The sequence below is a fragment of the Lucilia sericata genome, unplaced genomic scaffold, assembly GCF_015586225.1.
Source record: "Lucilia sericata isolate MDLA Ls3-8-SP2 unplaced genomic scaffold, ASM1558622v1 Contig000005F_arrow, whole genome shotgun sequence".
NCBI classification, from domain to species: domain Eukaryota; kingdom Metazoa; phylum Arthropoda; class Insecta; order Diptera; family Calliphoridae; genus Lucilia; species Lucilia sericata.
The window spans coordinates 1,238,808-1,258,545 of NW_023994046.1; the positions used below are offsets into that span (position 1 = coordinate 1,238,808).

The window sequence follows — 19,738 nt, forward strand, 5'->3', positions numbered from 1 at the left end:
CATTATAAAGTACTAAATAAGAGAATTTAAAAAGTTTTTGGACTTAAGATGACTCTACTAACTTACAAGCTGAAATATCAAAAAAAAAAAAGTAAGAGTGCTATATTCGGCTATGCCGAATATGCTTTTCTATAAACATCAGGGTGATATTACTCATCAAATTTACTGATAGGACCTTATATGAGAGGTAGGGTGAATCATTGACCGTTTTTATAAAATTTTTCATAATTTTTTTAGACCAATTTTGGTTCATACACTTTCCGGTAGGAAGATTTACGTTCCTATAAAAGTTTCTTAGCTTTTGGCGAGTAAGAAACTTACTTATCTCAAATTTCATCTCTACACTCGTACTTGTAAGCCAGTAATGAGTGTTAAAGTATTTATCTGGATGGGGCCTTATGTAGGGGTAGGGTCAATTATGGACCGAAACACATAAAACTTGGTAGAGAGATTTTGACTCGCATGAAACATATGTGAATCGAATTTCATCGCTATACTCGTATTTTTAAGCCAGTAATGAGCGTTAAAGTCATTTTTTTAACGGGACCTTATATGGGGGTAGGGTCAATTATGAACCGACCCACATAAAATTTGGTAGAGAGGTTTTGGCTCGTCAGGGATTTACGAATATCAAATTTCATTGCTATACTAAATAGGCATAGATACTATCGGATATATAAAAATAACAAGTACGAAATTATAGGCGGGCGAGGCCGACCATATAACCCCATACACCAGTTATGAGAGTAAATTGTAATTTAGTTTTCATAATAAAAGTATACCTCGCCTCCGATATTTTCTAGCACTTTATTGTTAAAAAACTATTTTTCTGAAATATGCTTGGGGGAAGGACGCCATCATATGAGTCGATCCTCATAAAATTTGGAGGGCGAATTTACGGTTACATAAAATGTTTTATGCTGAATTTCATTGCCACAGTTCTCTTTTTAAGCGAATTGTGGACACTAATTCTTTTTTAAAGCTGTGTTTTGTATGGGGGCTCGGATCAAAAGCCCGATCATTTCAAATTTCATCAGCGTATTTTAGGATAGTATAAAACAAAAGCACTACTCCGGAGAAACCCAATATACCATCCCTACTAAGGGTATAAAAAGGGCAATAAATAGGCATTGATACTATCGGATATCTATAATGGAAGTCAACCTGTCAATAAGATGGCGAAAAGATAATTCCCTTGGTTAGTGAACACGGGATATAAGGTGGAGGAGATATAGGTGCAGTACAGGTGCTCTATGTAGCCTCGTATGGATCCCCATTACACATACTATTTAAATATTATTTGGAAACCATTGTAAATTTGGATATCATGGGTATTATTTCAGGTTTTTATTCTACTATTCAGTGCCTGGAATGGAAAGATTTTTATTCTAAGTATGTACTTTGAATTAATTTATTTTTCTTTTCACAAAATGCTTATTGGAAAGTAAACACCTACTAAGAGTATTCATATTGCAATATGAAATAAAACATTTTATTTTTGTCGGTAAATTATTAAGATTTTTTGAATTTTTTTTTTATATTTTTCGGGATTTAGAAATCCCGAAAATCCCGGGATCCCGATATCGGGATTCCGGGATTTATTTAAAAATCCCGAATCCCGGGATTTCTAAAAACCAGTCCCAATTGGCATCCCTATACAGTACAGTATTAACTTTAAAAACAAAAGAAAAAAACAATACTACATTCTACATACTTTTGTTATATCATCCATCAAAATTATAACATTTTTAAATTTTGTAAAGGAATTTTCATAGCTATGTAAAAATCTTAGGCAAGAGTATTTTACAAAATAAGACATATACTTGGTTATCAGAAACATAAAATAAATTTTTCCAAAATTCTGATTTTTAATAATTTTTTTGTAATCACAATTTTTCATCTTACAAAAATTTATTGACTTTAGAGTCCTTTTTTGATGACAAATAGTGTCATATCATTAAAATTTTTGCACACATTTCTTAGCTGCTTTATTACCTTTCCAACGATATATATTTTATTAATATTTTTTACAACTATTTTTTTGGACTTTTGTTTATTCGAAAAAGTACTGAGCGCCGCCCCTGTTTTTGATTTTTCTCAGCATAAATGTCGTGGTCAAACAATGGCACTAGTTTAAATCTAAAATTTACAGTTTTTAACGCTCAGGAAATAATGATATACTTTTTTGACGTTCATATGTATGTATGTATATATTTATGCTCTATGTGGCATGGATAGGGCCTATTTAAAATTTCCAAAAATAACACCACTGTACATATTCCCTTCTCTAGAAGGTGAAGTTTCTACATTTCAATGGATTTTTACTAATCTGTTATATAAATTTTCGATAATTTTTTACATAAAACTTTTTTAAAACACCTATTTCGAAAAACTGTTACACTAAATAAAACTAGTTATGACAAAATCCAAAAATTAGAAAAATATCTGAGTTCATAGTATCAAAATTACCCATTTCTTAAATATAAACATTAATAAGTACTAGAATATGCCTTATATAAATAATTAAATTTTTTGCAATATTCATTTGAAAATGTTCCTTAGACGAGAAGAAAAAATCAATATTAATTATTTAACATCCCTTAAATACAAAAAATAACAAAATATGAATGTTATTGCAATTGGGGTAGAAGATTATGGATGTGTATACAAAATCGACATACAAACAGATATGTATATACATATGTATATATATATACAGTGATGTAAACATGTATAGCAAACACACATATACGCATATTTACGTATTAAAACATACACACACACCCTATAGGTACATATGCATGTAAGTATGTATTTTATTATTTACTTTCAAACAAAACATGGTAAAGTACCACATTGCAATCATGTACATTAAAGTGAGTAGAGAATTTCGTGTTATACAAGTTGTAGTGTGCGATTGCCTGAGTTCTAGCCAGTAGCAAGCGCCTCCTCCCTTAAGGGCATTCCTTGTTTTTCTGTTGTTGTTTTTTCGTTTGTTGCCTGGATGCTTCTTAAATGTATAGATTTGATCAGTAGCAGAAGCGAACAAAAATGTACAAGTATAAATGATATCTGTGTATGTAGTTGCCTTTGGAACAATATTGCATTAAGACCAACCCATTGCTAAGTAATGAGTAGCAGAGGTGTGGCTTCCGAAAACATAAATGGCTACGAGAACCAACTCAAATCGTATCGTACGAATATTGATAACAAACATCGGCACAATAAATAGAAAACCTGTTTACTAAACAAATTTACATACTCGCACTTTATTAAAAGAGAAAATAAATGTAACAAATTTTTAAGAGACTTCGATGTAAAAATTCTCTTAAAATGCATGTAATATAAGAAATGTGCATTAATTGAATACATCCTTGTATGTATGTATGTATGTATGTATGTATGTATGTATGTATGTATGTATGTATGTATGTATGTATGTATGTATGTATGTATGTATGTATGTATGTATGTATGTATGTATGTATGTATGTATGTATGTATGTATGTATGTATGTATGTATGTATGTATGTATGTATGTATGTATGAATGAATGTATGTATGTGTGTGTATGTATGTATGAAGAAATACACCTAGGCCTCCATCGGGTCTGTTGTGCGCTCCTTAACCGGTGCCTCAGGTAGAAATCGGACCCACCACCTCTCGTCTACCAGACTAAAACACTAACCTACCGGAGGGCTCATGTATGTACATTAGACCGACTCACCCTGTATGGAAAGCAATTTTTTTTATTAAAAATATATAATTTTTTTAAGAAACAAAATTAATTGTCGCATATTTATAAGTACTTTTGTAATTCCTCTTCAAATAATTTTATTTCTGAAAGGAAACTTTCCGTATCTTTTCAAAATTCAATTATTATAACCTCCACCACCGTCACAGGAGCAGGTTTGTTATTCTGAGTGTAACAGACAGAAACATTAATCTCTGACCCAACAAGGTATAGACATATAAATATTGGGAGTTCTTATGAAATGTTGAGTCGATTTAGCTATGTACGTTTGAATAAATAGTATTTTAATTTAGAGAATCAAATAAATTCTTTGAAGTATTTTTTCCATACGGGCCAACTCAGAAATTGCACTTTCTTCAATTTGGAAAATAATTACTACCCAGTAAAAAAAACCAAGTTCTTCCAAAAGAATAACATTTTTCTGTGAAAGTGATGTTAAATGACTTCCGAAGAAGCGAAAATAATTATATTTTTTTAATAAGTTAAATTTTTTGGTCTTACATTTTTATGAGTTAAAAAATATTTGTCCAATTCACAAGCCGTATCGTGTGTATTTTAGTATTAGTTTACACTTGTGTATAAATGTTGTTGGTAATTTCAATTAAAAAAGCTCGTATAACTTTACGTTTGTTTTTCATATGTTTATTTATTTCGTATTCAATGTCAAACTATCATTCTCATGTGAATGCCCAATTTTAAAGAAGATAAAACAGTAGAAGAATAATTTCATAAAGTAAACATTTGAGAAAGTGCTTTAAAGTGAAATAAAATGAAAAATAATTCATATTTGTGCTATAATTAATTTAGTTTTCAATGTAATTGTATTTTTATAAATATTGAAGATGTTTTTCTTTCTTTTTTACAATATGGCTTTTTACAATACAATTGGCTGTTCACAAGCAAATATCGGAATTATGTATTTTAATAAACGATACAAAATACAAAGACCAGTTGTGAATTGGACAATTATTTTTGGGCTTTTGTGTTAAATGTGTCTATTTCTCTTACTAATGTTAATATTATTTATGTCAAATTAGTAATATTCTATAATACTACAATTTCAATTCCAAAACACGACATAAAATTACTTCTTGAAAATGACTTCAAAAGTAGTGAAATTGGAATCAAAAAAAGAACATTCCTCCTATGACAAGTCTGTGTTAAAATCACCAATTCTGCAGGTCTTTTTTAGCATTTCCATAGAGTAAATTGTACTTCTTTTTCGCTTCTTTGGAAGTTCTGTTTTTGCTGGGAAGTGTTTTTACATAAGGCTGGTGTTAATCATAATTTTTCACTATTTCTTGTTAATTTTTTACAAAAAAGAAATGCAGATCAATGATTTTGTCCGACATATAGATTTTGGTACTAGGATAAACAATGTTTAAAATCGTAAAAATCGGATCATAAGTTTTTACAGACAAAATTATATAAAAAGTTTTGTAATACTTATTATTTTAAACATTTATCATAATTAAGATATGTTAAGTGTTAGTTCCGTTTTACATAGTATAGTTTAAGGCGTAATGAAAATGAAAGATATATTATGGTGAATTTAAATCCATCGTTAAATTTTGATGATTTATATAACCTGATTATGGGTGTTTCAGATTCATCACAGCCGAATATAGCACTCTGACTTGTTTTGTTTTGAAACAATATATTCATATGTGGGTACGGTGACCATATTTTTTTCAGCAAAATACAGAACAAGAGATAAAATACACTAAACACCATTTTCTAAATCAGGTTATTTTTAAACGTCAAAATTTCAATTGTCAATAAAGTTTAAACATTATTATATTGATTGTTCACAGAAAAAAGTTTAATAATAATTAAGAATAGTTCCTAAATGGTATGAATTTTTTAATTTTTGTTTTTTTAAACATAATCAGAAGCCTTGACTAAAATATTCCAAATTTATTTTTATTTTTCTATTTGAATGTTTGAAATTTTCTTTGGAAACTTGTTTATTTCTTTACGATTTTTAGATTAAAATCGATAAAATTTGTCCGTAATTTGTGGGCCTTTTTGAAGAATAGATGTTAACTATGTTTGCTGATGATTTCCCGTTTTAGATTTTGTTTTTCAACATTTAAATTCCTATTTTTTATTATAGAAAATTCACTAATATAGGATTACTATTCTGTTACTATGTAAACAGAATAGTAAATAATGACTTTTATGCAATTATTTCATGAATACCGTTGAAAAAAAAGTAAAAATTCAAAAAATTAGCATCATGTACAAGTTCATACATTTTATGAACTTTTAATATTCTGAATGAAAATGGTTTGGGAAAAAAGGCATGCTCGATTCATACAATTTATTACAGAATTCATTCCAGTTATGTATTAATTTTTTAATTGATAAAGTAATTTATTAAAATGTTTATAGTTGAAAAAAATGTGTCAGAACTTTTTAATATCTTTGTATTTCTTATGCGTTTTTATGTAAAACTGAAAAAATAACGAAATACTGAATAAATACAGAACACTAAATAAAATACAGAACATTTTCACGTTTTCTAGCAAATAATAATTTATACAGAACAGGGCTCTCAAATACAGTACTGTTCTGTATAATACAGAACGTCTGGTCACCGTATATATGGGGTATCGTTTGAAAGAATTTTAAAATTGTTAGGTTTTTCATTAATATAAATAAAATGTATGTACAATTTTGCAAATTTTTCACCCCACTAGACGTGGCTTCATAAAACCTTTCAAATGATACCGCAAATTGTATAATTTTTTAAGAAAAAAAAAAAAAATAAGTTATTAGCCCAATTCACAATCTAGTGTAAATGGTCTTGTATCATTTCATTTGCAAATGGTTTAGTATATTTTCACAACACAATAACAAAATAAACATAAATACTAGGGATGCCAAACGGGAATTCCCGATTCCCGAAAATCCCGGGATTTTCGGGATTTGAAAGTACCGAAAACCGGGATTTTAAAAATGAAATCCCGGGAAATTTCGGGATTTTAAAATCCCGAATTTTTAAGTATTTTTCCGCTATTTTATACATCATAAAGTACTAAATAAGAGAATTTTAAAAGTTTTTGGACTTAAGATGACTCTACTAACTTACAAGCTGAAATATCCAAAAAAAAAAAAAAAAGTAAGAGTCCTATATTCGGGTATGCCGAATATGCTTTTCTATAAACATCAGGGTGATATTACTCATCAAATTTACTGATAGGATCTTATATGAGAGGTAGGGTGAATCATTGACCGTTTTTATACAATTTTTCATAATTTTTTTAGACCAATTTTGGTTCATACACTTTCCGGTAGGAAGATATACGTTCCTATAAAAGTTTCTTAGCTTTTGGAGACTAAGAAATTTACTTAACTCAAATTTCATCTCTACACTCGTATTTGTAAGCCAGTAATGAGCGTTAAAGTATTTATCTGGATGGGACCTTATGTAGGGGTAGGGTCAATTATGGACCGAAACACATAAAACTTGGTAGAGAGATTTTGACTCGCATGAAACATATGTGTATCGAATTTCATCGCTATACTTTTTTAAGCCAGTAATGAGCGTTAAAGTCATTTTTTTAACGGGACCTTATATGGGGGTAGGGTCAATTATGAACCGACCCACATAAAATTTGGTAGAGAGGTTTTGGCTCGTCAGGGATTTACTAATATCAAATTTCATTGCTATAATAAATAGGCATAGATACTATCGGATATATAAAAATAACAAGTACGAAATTATAGGCGGGCGAGGCCGACCATATAACCCCATACACCAGTTATGAGAGTAAAATGTAATTTAGTTTTCATAATAAATGTATACCTCGCCTCCGATATATTCTAGCACTTTATTGTTAAAAAACTATTTTTCTGAAATATGCTTGGGGGAAGGACGCCATCATATGAGTCGATCCTCATAAAATTTGGAGGGCGAATTTACGATTACATAAAATGTTTTATGCTGAATTTCATTGCGACAGTTCTCTTTTTAAGCGAATTGTAGATACTAATTCTTTTTTAAAGCTGTGTTTTGTATGGGGGCTCGGATCAAAAGCCCGATCATTTCAAATTTCATCAGCGTATTTTAGGACAGTATAAAACAAAAGCACTACTCCGGAGAGACCCAATATACCATCCCTACTAAGGGTATAAAAAGCGCAATAAATAGGCATTGATACTATCGGATATCTATAATGGAAGTCAACCTGTCAATAAGATGGCGAGAAGATAATTCCCTTGGTTAGTGAACACGGAATATAAGGTGGAGGAGATATAGGTGCAGTACAGGTGCTCTATGTAGCCTCGTATGGATCCCCATTACACATACTATTTAAATATTATTTGAAAACCATTGTAAATTTGGATATCATGGGTATTATTTTAGGTTTTTATTCTACTATTCAGTGCCTGGGATGGAAAGATTTTTATTCTAAGTATGTACTTTGAATTAATTTGTTTTTCTTTTCACAAAATGCTTATTGGAAAGTAAACACCTACTAAGAGTATTCATATTGCAATATGAAATAAAACATTTTATTTTTGTCGGTAAATTATTAAGATTTTTTGAATTTTTTTTATATTTTTCGGGATTTAGAAATCCCGAAAATCCCGGGATCCCGATATCGGGATTCCGGGATTTATTTAAAAATCCCGAATCCCGGGATTTCTAAAAACCAGTCCCGATTGGCATCCCTAATAAATACTCATGCTACGTTTTATAAAATATACTACACTTAAATACGTAGTTTTTATTTACTCAACATTTTGCAATACAAACTGACAGCTCAAAAAATAAAAAATTTATATAAAAACAATTAAAAAAAAAACAAACGAAAAAAGAAGAAATTGAACAAAAACTGGACCAAAGGCGACAAATAGGTTTCTAATATATCTTCTAGAAGCACCGGAGATAGAGGTAAGAACGAATTTAAAGCGAAAAGCCAGCAAAAAACCGTGTAAAATCGTACACAATTAATAGCAAATATTTACATTGCATAAATACAATTGCAAAAGCCATTACAATTGCTATTAAGTATTAAGTATTAAGTTTTAAGTATTAATATAATATATACAAAATTGCCTTTTCAAAAACATAGAAAAATTGGTTAAAAAAATTTTTGAGTTATTAATATTTCCCCCGAGAATATTGTGAATCTGACGACACATAAAAGAAGATATGTATCTGAATTTTTTTTAGTTTTAAAAAATTGTTCGAAAAATATAATGATTACCTTTATAATAATCCATAAATACGAATTTTTGCTCAAATTGGATAACGCTTACTTGGTTTAGACTGTGGTCAAAATAGTGGCATTATTTTAACAAAATCTCCAAAACTCCATTTTCAAACTTTAAAATATTTTGTTAAATGGATTTAAAAAATAAAAGTTTTATATACAGGATTTTATAAGGGATATATAAGAATTAAACATTAGAAGAATGAGCTCAATACATTTCACAATTTTGAAGTATCTTCGATGTGAAATTGAAGGATTTCGGGAAAAATGCAATTTTTGCAAATAATTACAATTATAACACTATGCAACAAATTTTGGGTCTTCGAATCTTTCCCGAAGAAGACCATCGGGAAATGAAAGCAGACAATTAATAGACCCAATTCCCCAAAGGGTTTTAAAAAGTTAGCTCGTATTGTTAATTTATAGGCATTTTAAACTTAGCTTTTTTCAGTAAAATTTTCTCATATGCAATATCAAAAAATTTTGAGCATGATCCTCTCTGATTTTGATGAAATTCGGTGCACACATTCTTTTCATACATACAAAAATTTTCAGTTCTCCAAAATTTCCAAATTCGTTACGATTTTGATTTTATCCAAATTCAAAGTCATATTTCTAACAGTTTTTCTAAAAAGGATTAAATTTAATATTGTATATATTCTAACATATTTTTCCGATTTTAATGAGTTTAGACTGTAATTAATGCCTATGTGTTGTAGTTTGACAATACTTTATTTGAAATATTATGGTTCTAAAATAAGGATGATTATATCAAAAAATGTCCTTGAGGCAAGGATATCTTAAAAACGGTATATCCCATTTTCATTATTTCTTTACTAAAATTTTTTCATATATATAAAACAAGTAAGAAAATATAGTCGGGCTTGGCCCACTATATGATACCCTACACCAGTTATGAATGTTAAATGTGATTTATTTTTCATAATAAAGCATTTATCTTTATCTGTGGACCGATCCCGATAAAATGGGCTGGATAGATTTGTATTTATATAATATTTGTCTGTGCTAAATTTCATTGCAATAACAGTGCTAATAAATGAATTGCGGATATTCAAGTCACTTTCTGAAGGGGGCTTTGTGTGGGGGCTAGGGTTAAATGAAGTCCTTGGGTCAAAACAAACGTGTATTCCAAATTTCATCAAATTGTCTTGAAAATTGCAACATGTACTTTGATAACAACGTTTACATGGGCACATCGGCTCAGAAAGTGATTGTTAGTCGATCGGTATACTTTAAAGTGGGTATAGTACTAATATTTTAATGCGTTACAATCATCAGCACAAACGCATAATACCCTTCCCACTATAGTGGTGTAGTTTATAAAAATCAGAGTTGGACCATAAAGGGATCCATAGAAAATCGAATTTTAGTAAACTTATCCATTTTACTTCCGTATAAATTTTAAAATTTTTAATTTTAATTTTTCATAAATCAAATAAATTTTGAATATTTGGTTAGTTAGGACCGTTTGCGTTTCAGGTGACGATATATTAGGATTCAAAAAGTAACAAAATGTTCATTGTTCGTAAATATTTCAAAGAAATCTTCGTTAAAATCGCGTATAAGGATACAGAATTACATAATTTTATTAATATTTGTAAATATCAAAAGAAGGTGATCAGGTATTTTTAAGGAATGCAATAGAGAGCTCAAAGTATTCATCCGTCACAAACAATAAAACCGATTCAAAATGAAGGGATTTAGAAATCTAAAACGAAACTTTGGTATATTATTTCTAAAACTTTAAAAAGCTAAATAATAAACATTTTCGCTTTTGAACAAACAATAATTTGTATTTAAGAGAAAAAAATAATAATTTTTTACATCCTATATACATAACAGGCTTCGTTAAAAAGAACAAAATATTTTCCGTTTTTGTGATATCACAACTTTTTAGGAGGTTTTTGTATAAGTGATCACTATGCAGTAATACTAACTTCTTAAAAATTCCAACTCCTTCGTCTGCGTATATGAGGCGGAAATCACTGATTTTAAGCCACATTTTTAATAGAACAGCCACTGCAGAATTGATAGATAAAAAACTTTTATAAAATATATGATATCACAATTTCAAAAATATCGCGTGGAGCCCCATACATATGTATATTTATTGTTTGTTTGTTTCTCCGATTTATATAAAACTTGTCATTATCATAAGACTGGAATCATAATAATTCGTGGTTTTTGAACTATGTATTACAAAATATGGGCTGTTTTCCAATATTTCATATAATTTTATCTTTTTTCAAAAATGTCTACTACATTCGCTGTAAAGGTGATTTTTCGTCGTGAACTTCAAACTGAAAATCACGTTTTTATTATATTTGATTAGTAAAAATACTTTAGTATAATTTTTAATAAGGGCTTTCTTTTCTAACTTTATTTTTAACACAAACGAAAATGTTTTTTGTGAAAACAAAATTACTTACTTAACTCCCTATTTGTAAGCGAGTGTGATACATACTTGCTTCCAATGTCATCCCCGTGTTAAAATAATAAAATGCTTACTTTTCAATGTAAGTTTTTGCTGGGTTAGCGGAATGCAAGGGGCAATGTCCTGGTAAAAAATGTGTAAAAATTACAAAATGTAAAAAATCGTACTCACGACTACCATATTATTCTCTCGAGAGATCTAAACAAATTGTAAGATAATCGTTAACAACAATTTGAGGTACGTGACAGGCTTGTGCTAACAAATCGATGCCAGAATTCTTAAATTGTTCTAAAATGTATAAATATTTTGTCCATGAATCCATAATACACATTATAAAAACATGTATTCGCATATGGCTTCCCTAGTCATTACCAAGTTTTTGCTAGTACATGTTATTAATTTAAGTTAACGAAATCATTACTTTTATGTATGTAAATTAATTGGATCATATTTATGTACTTACACAACAACTTACATATCTATGAACACTACACACCATCTGCATTACTTTTCAACAGACTGGTAATGACTTGCATAAAGCTTTTTTACACAAACAAAAAAGAAAATAGCATTTGTAAGTGAAATCATTAATTGAAGCCCAATAAAATAACTTAGCAGTGGTGTTGTGAGTAGACAGTGGACTACACGCTTTATGACCAAGTTCATATCCTGTGTCGGCATTTTTTTTTTTTTTTTTTTTTTGCTTAAAATAAAACTTTTTAACTGCATGTTTGTACAGAAGTCCTTCTTTGTAAGCGAAGTACTTACCTCCAGTGTCATAGACGTTATACAATAATGAAATAAGATGCCAACGACTAAGTGGTGAAGAGTGGTTTAATTAGCTTTTTAACTCATTACTTTTCAACGTAAGTTTTCTTGGGATATTCTTTACTTTCTTTAAAAGTTCGATTTTTTTTATAACATAATTTTGTAAAAATCAGTATTACATAAATATTTGGATATTTTTAAAAAGCATATTAAAAGCAACATATCGAGGCTTGACAAAAAACTCTGAAAATATTTTAAAATCTAAATTATAGATAATTTCAAATTTCCCATGTCTGCATCTAAATGACATACATATATACATATGTATTTATATAAAATTAAGAGATGTTTTTCAACCATTGCAACTCTCTTAAATGTAATAAAATTTGTTCTCTGCATTAAAGCCAAATAAAAAAGGAAAAGAAAAAAGAGCAAATAAATATCTGCGAGGTATGTATCTCATCGTTCTTATTTAAATTTTTTTGTTGTTTTTAACAAAAGCAATCACCACCATAACCACCACCAGAGAAATAGTTCGGGTTGGGTAGTAGTTGGCATGTCGGTCTTTAGGATTTTTTGTATTGTTAAAAACTCCGGCGATACGTTTGTACTAGTGTGAGCTTGTTTATGTTTGTCCGCTGAGCAGCCAGAAAACAATGCATACAGCATTTACTTACATACCCTGAAGGTTTTTATGTCCAACCAGAAAACTGAGCTTCAGTCGAAAACTACCGTCTGTGGCTGCGCAAGGGCATTTCGTTTACGGGTCGTACCATCATTTGTGTCTATTAAATCAGTAAAATAAAATCAAATAAATTTAAACAAAACAAAAGAAAATACAAGAAAAAAAGACTTACTAAAATGTTCTTTCACTTGTCATCGAATCAAAAAATATAAAGTGTTTAAAATTAAATTAACAAATATACCTTCGAAAGAAATCTAAATACATTTTCAGTATCCAGTGTGACGAATATACAAATACAATTCTATATATTTGGAATGCAAAACATCTCATGGATACACACATACGCAGTTAAATCTAAACAAAAACACACTACAATTGTATACACATACATTGTTGCCTTATTATAACCAATCTGTGACAATTTCCGTCAAAATTTCCATACATACATAAAGTCGCGCGTACCTGTTTAATCGTTACTGTGTGTGACAAATATAAATTTATTTGTAATCTACATAAATCTTATAATAATACTTCATAATGATTCGTACAAATATGTAATATTTTTTTAACGAAAGATTTATTATGAATTTTATATAGTATTCGTAAAAATCAATCGAACATGCTGTTGTGATATTTTTAATAAAAAACAACTATAATAATAATTTTAAAAATACTCGTACAAATACCATTTAGAAAAAAAAAACGTACCAGCAATTGCATAAATGAAACCAAAAATACAAAAATAAAGTAAGAAATTTGCGGATTTTATTCAATATTCCTTTAGCAAGCCAATTAATACATCGATTATTAAATTAATTTGATCATCAAAAGTTAAACAACTAATTAAATTCAAATGCACATCCTACACCGAACTAATGATCATCAATTTGAGGATCAAAAATTTATGATGGTAAGTTTCTATCAATATTGCACTTTTTTACGTCTTCTCAAGACGAATATGAAAATAGTTCCGACGCTCAGAGTGTTTAAAGTGCATTTTGTGGTTGTTCCAAGCTTTAGGTTAAGATATCTCGAAGAACCTTGCAGTTAATAGGGAGAAAGATTGGGCTTTCAGATGACATAACAGATTTTATCAAACAATGTCTTAGCGCTGTTATAAAGATTCAAATATAGCCAAAAACGGGTATTTTTTAGTTATTATGACACGATATCTGAAAAACCTGATTAGGATTTAGCAATGCAACTACACTTAAGTACTCCTGTCATTTCTGGGCATCTGAATCCGCACGTCCAGTTTTGTATGGCTGTGCCAGTAATCCTATGTGTCCACTCAGAATACGTACCATCATACTACCTCAGACTTTATTATTTTGGCTTCTCGTCCTGCTCTCGTTAGGGTCGACCCATATGATCTTTGTGGTTATATCCACCGTTTCATTATTTCAAGAGGCCTTATAGGGTTCACTCACCCATATTTTTAATTCTGCCCTCATTGCGTCAAATGGTTTTGCGTTAACTACCTCGAGCTCCCTTCCCTTTAAAGCTATTACATTCGGTCTTTCGTTGTCGACTACTCCCGAGTGGCTTGGTACCCATATGATGTAAAGCTTACCTCTGGAAGAGTAAAGCTTTCTTACAATAAAATTCGGTCTTATATTTAACTCATCTGATATCGCCTTCTGGCTGTCGGCAAATATTCAATTTAAGTATCTGTTAAATACAAAGCAAATTAGAAACCGGGGTTTAAAAAAACCGGGTTATTCGATATTATAAAAATCAATATTTAGAAAAAGCAGAAAGTAGTAAAACAGAAAAAACCAGCTGAAACCCTAGTCGATCTCCCTAGTAAATATGGGCGCAATATTTATTCTAATCCAATTTACGCATTCCGTTATTGCTGGTTGTGATTAGGTATATAGAACCCAAGGGGGAACACTATTTAGAGCCATCCATCAAGCAACGGATTTCTACAGATATTTGCTCTAATGTTCCGCTTGACCAAGACATTCTATCTGGGGTCAGTGTTTCAAAGTTTGCTACATATTATGTGTCTGGTGTCGGGCACGTCCAATGATTGTGTATAGCCTTCCAAAGTGTTCAGAATACATTTATGACGTGTGTTATAACCGCTTTTGGCGAGTTTACCAAAAGTTATGAGCCGTTCGGCCGTAAGTGCCGCCTCATATCTTATGATTACTAATGCCTCATTTCATGCCTATTCTTCTTCTACATAGCGCCCAGTACCGATGCGCCTTGTTGATCCTATCCTTTTGTGATGTCTCCATTTTAGTTTCAGGTCAAGGATTACTCCTAAGTACTTAACTCTGTGTTCAATATACTTAAAAATTTGTTCTTTCTTGTGTAAAAACAAGCTTCCATCTTCGTCGGGTTAACTTTAAGGCCTATCGATTGAGCCTCTTCTGTTCTTCTACACAAGTAACTTGGATCCTTTTCCGTAAAAGTATTACGACATCGAGAGAAGAGCAGGTTTTCAACCATTATCGTTACCGCTTAAATGCCTTTTCAGCACCACAACCGTTACCGAAATAAGTATAAATATCGTTATATCTAAATTACCGATACCGAAACAAGCCAAAATTGCGATAACCCTATGAAACCGTTACCGAAGTAAGCTAAAATACCAATACCGTTACTGAAATAATTTAAAATACCGATACCACTAAAATACAGTTACCGAAATAAGTTTAAATACCTATACCGCTAACTTTTCATCGTTTCAAAACGGTTTATGTTTGAAAAAAACTTTCTCGATAAAATTTAAAATAATCGTAAATTTTTTTAAAAAAATCAGAGAATATAAGAATTCTATATATATAGAGTTCTAAAAATATGTACCGATTATTTTTATCCGATATTCTGTCAACTTTGAGTTTAGAGAAATATTATTCCTTAATTCTATGTATTTATTTTCTAATGTTCTTATTACATTCTGAATATATTTTAAAACTGAGTTATTTTACATAACGTGTTTGTACTTGTTTAATCTGTTATAAACAGCTTAAAACTCAAAATTCACTTTTTCGACTTAGAATGTTTTATATATTGAAACATTGCTCAAAATAAATGATTAAATATTTTTAAATTTTCCAAAAATCGACAAATTGTAACTTTGTTATTTTTAAACTAAAAATTAGTTAAGGCCTAGGTCTATTTCTTCGGATTTAATGTAAAATATGTACATCTTCCTTTAAAACTATCTTACTAAGAGCTAACAGTATACATACTAGGGTATTCAAACGATTAATCGTCGATCGGTTTCGAATATTTGAGAAATAACTTAATTAAAAAATATACATAGATTTGAACTCAAAGTGAAGAATTATAAATAAGCAACATAATTATTATTATTATTATTATTATTTTTTTTTTTTTGAATTATCCGATTATAAACCGGCATAACATAAAACCGCAAATAGTTATTTGTCAAATAAACCGAATAAGTCAGAAACGCGAATAATTGAATACCCTAATACATACATTTAATAATTCCAATATCTATTAGTGATGAGCAGAGCAAGGATTTGTATGCAAATGTATGTTTGTAGTCAGTAACTCAAAATAACTTTTAAGTAGTTTTCTTTTCGAATCAAAGAATTTGCCACAAAATGGCATCGATTTGTTGTTGCATATTTTGTTGTAAATGCATAAATTGCATATTTTGTTTTAAAATGCATATATTTTGCATATTTCTAAAATATATACATATATATTTTTAAAATTAAAAAAAAAAAAAAATTGTAAACAGTAAAGAAATATCTATCTAAACTTCTTTGGACAATTATTCCTAGGACCAATTGTTGAAAAGTTACACTCATTTGAAAAAAACCCTGTATGATCAAAATGTCTAATTTTTATCATCTCCAACTCCGGCAGTACTTGACCGATAAAGTTCTTCACCTATGTGTCTGACTATCCAATAGTACTGGTGCAAATTTCATCCAAATCGATTTTTTGAGTTGGGTCACTTGACACGAGAGGACCAGAATTACACTAACAAAAATTTTAATTATTTTTCCAGCAATAAGCTCAAAATTACGGAATTTTTTACACCCAATTCGAAAAGATTGCAGAACATTTTTTTTTAACATATTGTACTGAGATTAAGTTTTTTAATCGCATTTAGGGAACTGAGGACCTTTTATTTTTCTCGTATTTAATACATTAAAACGCATCGTTTTAGAGGTATTCCTCCTAAAAAGTGGTCCACGGGACACCTTAACGTACATTAGGTTATGACTTTTTGCAAATATCAAAAATACTATAGCAAAACCTTGTCTTTAAACCCTTTTTATAAAATTTCTAACAAATCGCGAAAACATTGTATACTTTTATATGAAAATTATTAAAATCATTTTAGTAAAAATAACGCACAAAAGCATTCCAGAAATTGCGTTCGGTGCGGGAAGTTTTTTTCACCGAATTGACTTAAAAAATAGCGTGATATTTTGCCTCCCAAAAAAGTAATTACCCTAATGTACACCCTAAAATATACCCTTTCAACTCGACTACTGATTTTAGGGATTGATTAATTGATTTTTAGAAGTAAATCTTTTTACGCAAAAGTAATTAGATTTGCAAACTATTATGTTATTAGAGGAACTACTGTAGCTTAATAATGAAAACTGAGCCTAAATTAATTTAATTCTCTATCACTTTTTAAAAATTCATTAAGAAAAGCGCTTAAAAGTTTATTCTAAAATAAAATTATAAAAATATAATAATATACTTACATAAACTTTAAAAATAAACAAAAATAAAAAATAAGCAGAAAAACCTGAAGATACGTTTCAATTATCAAAATAATTGTAATTTTGCACTTATTACCAAAATGATGTTATAAATTGAAGCATGGATGCTTTGCCTAAAACTCGGCTTATGACATAATAGTATTCAACTGATCTACTTACGTCAATTCCTAAAAAGATGAATTAAAAAACCCCCGATATTTTGTAAAATCTATACAAGGCAATAACACATTTTAGTATGGGACTAATTCTACCAATTAATATGAGGATTTCATGTCAAGTGACCCGATTTTTGAAACAGATGTCTTCCGATCGGAATGAAATTTAAACAAGACTGTTCAAGAATCCTCTGAGATACAGTGGGTTAAAGCTTGACATTTTTGCAAAACATATATTTGGATAGCTATTTCTTCGAAAAAAAATATTTTAAAAAATTAAAAAAAAATTTTAAAAATTGGCCTTTTTTGCAAAATAATTTTTTTTATTTGAAATGAAAATATTTAACTTCCTTTTTTATATAAGTCATTCTAAAACATAAAAAATAAAATATATTTATAATTATATACTAGACAAATTAACCTTTTCGGCGGTATGTAACATGTCAAAATAAAATCTCATACCGTCGATATTGTAAATGCCCTCAATATGCTAACCTCAAGAATAAAATATTTTTTATTTGATTTCGCAGACAACTATAAATGTTCTGCATTATGCACAATGGGGCATAATCACATTTCTGAAAATTATTCTGGCATTTCGGAACGGCTGGTTCAATTGGGACATAGGCGTAGTTAAGGAGCATTACATTTTACATTTTGAAAATAGTCCCCATAACTTCTACAGGGTCAGTGCAATGTGGGCTCAAATTAAGCCACCTTGGAGGTGTACATTTTTAAACGGGTATCATTTTTGTGTTTTCCATCCGATTTAAAAGATGTTTATATTTTCTGAAAGTGTGCTTTTAACATTTAACATTTTCAAGCCATTTGAAAATTTAAATTTAAACCTTTTGCCATACCTTGACCTACATTTTTTAAAATATCGGGCGTAATTTTGAACCAATTTTACGCAATTTTTTCTATAAATTAGATAAAATATTTTTTCGAAAGATTGAAGAACAAATTTTGGAACAAACTTTTTTGTTGAAAAATTATATCTAAACTACTAAAAATTTCATCCCGATCGGACGACATGGGTTGGGCCACTTAACAATTTCAACATGTACATATCCATTTTTTAGGTTTAAGGCGAACTCTGTTTCTATACTGGTGGATTTTTAAGGCAGTGATGAGCGTTAAAATTATTTTATAAAGGCAATCTTACATGGAGGTTTCGGTTAGTTTTTCTGGGGAGTAGTGTCAATTATTAAGTAGGAAGATTTTTGTTTCTATAAAACTTGTTCCTGTAGAATTTCATTGCATTACTGCTACTTTTATTCTAGTTATTAGGTTTAAAGCCATTTTTGGAAGGCGACCTTATAAGGCAGGTTGGATTGATTATAGACCGATTCTTTTAAAATTAAATAGGGAGATTTGCTTGAGCGATAGAGTCTTTTTTAAAGGGGATCTTAAATGACGGATATGATCAAATATGGTCCAATCCTCAGAAAATAAAATCTTCCATCGAATTTGTTCTGGTACTTTTAGACCAGTTGTGAACGTTAAAATAATTTTCTGAAGGGTGGCCTTCTATTGGGGGTATGTTCAGTATGGGGGCTATATGAAAGTGTGGACAGATATTGCTTGCCCATTTTAAAATCAAAAAATTAAAAAGTATAGCACATTATAAAAATCAGCCCCAAAAATATATTAAGTGTTTATTAACCGTTTAACCGAAAAACGGTTTTTACTTTATTCGATTAACCGGGTTATACGGTTTTTGAGTCTCGGTTAACCGGTTTCAAAAAAATCTAATTTTTACTACAAATTGGATGTTTTCTTTGATTTTTTATTGTGACTTTTAAAAATTTTGAATAGATAATTCTCAATATTATTTTCCGTTTGTGCATATGAAAACAGACCTAAGATTGTTAAACAAATGTTAGGAAATGTCAAACATATATTATGTATATAAAATGGAGATTTACAATTTCAGACAATCAGGAAATTAGTAAAAAGTTGGCC

At 29.6% G+C, this 19,738-nt stretch overlaps 1 protein-coding gene across 3 annotated transcripts in view; it reads left to right on the top strand.

The window, feature by feature from the left end:
• The window catches only part of LOC119600885 (transcription factor AP-2-epsilon), a 136,921-nt gene that overhangs the window by 72,076 nt on the left and 45,107 nt on the right, over nucleotides 1-19,738 (top strand). For 2 of the 3 annotated variants that reach the window (XM_037951458.1, XM_037951466.1), the window contains exon 1: nucleotides 12,947-13,798. The exons of the other annotated variant lie outside the window; for it this stretch is intronic. In XM_037951458.1, the coding sequence (XP_037807386.1) occupies nucleotides 13,742-13,798 (57 nt within the window). In that variant the 5' untranslated portion in view covers nucleotides 12,947-13,741. Of the gene's footprint in view, nucleotides 1-12,946; nucleotides 13,799-19,738 lie in introns of those variants that run through there. 3 annotated transcript variants of the gene reach the window in all.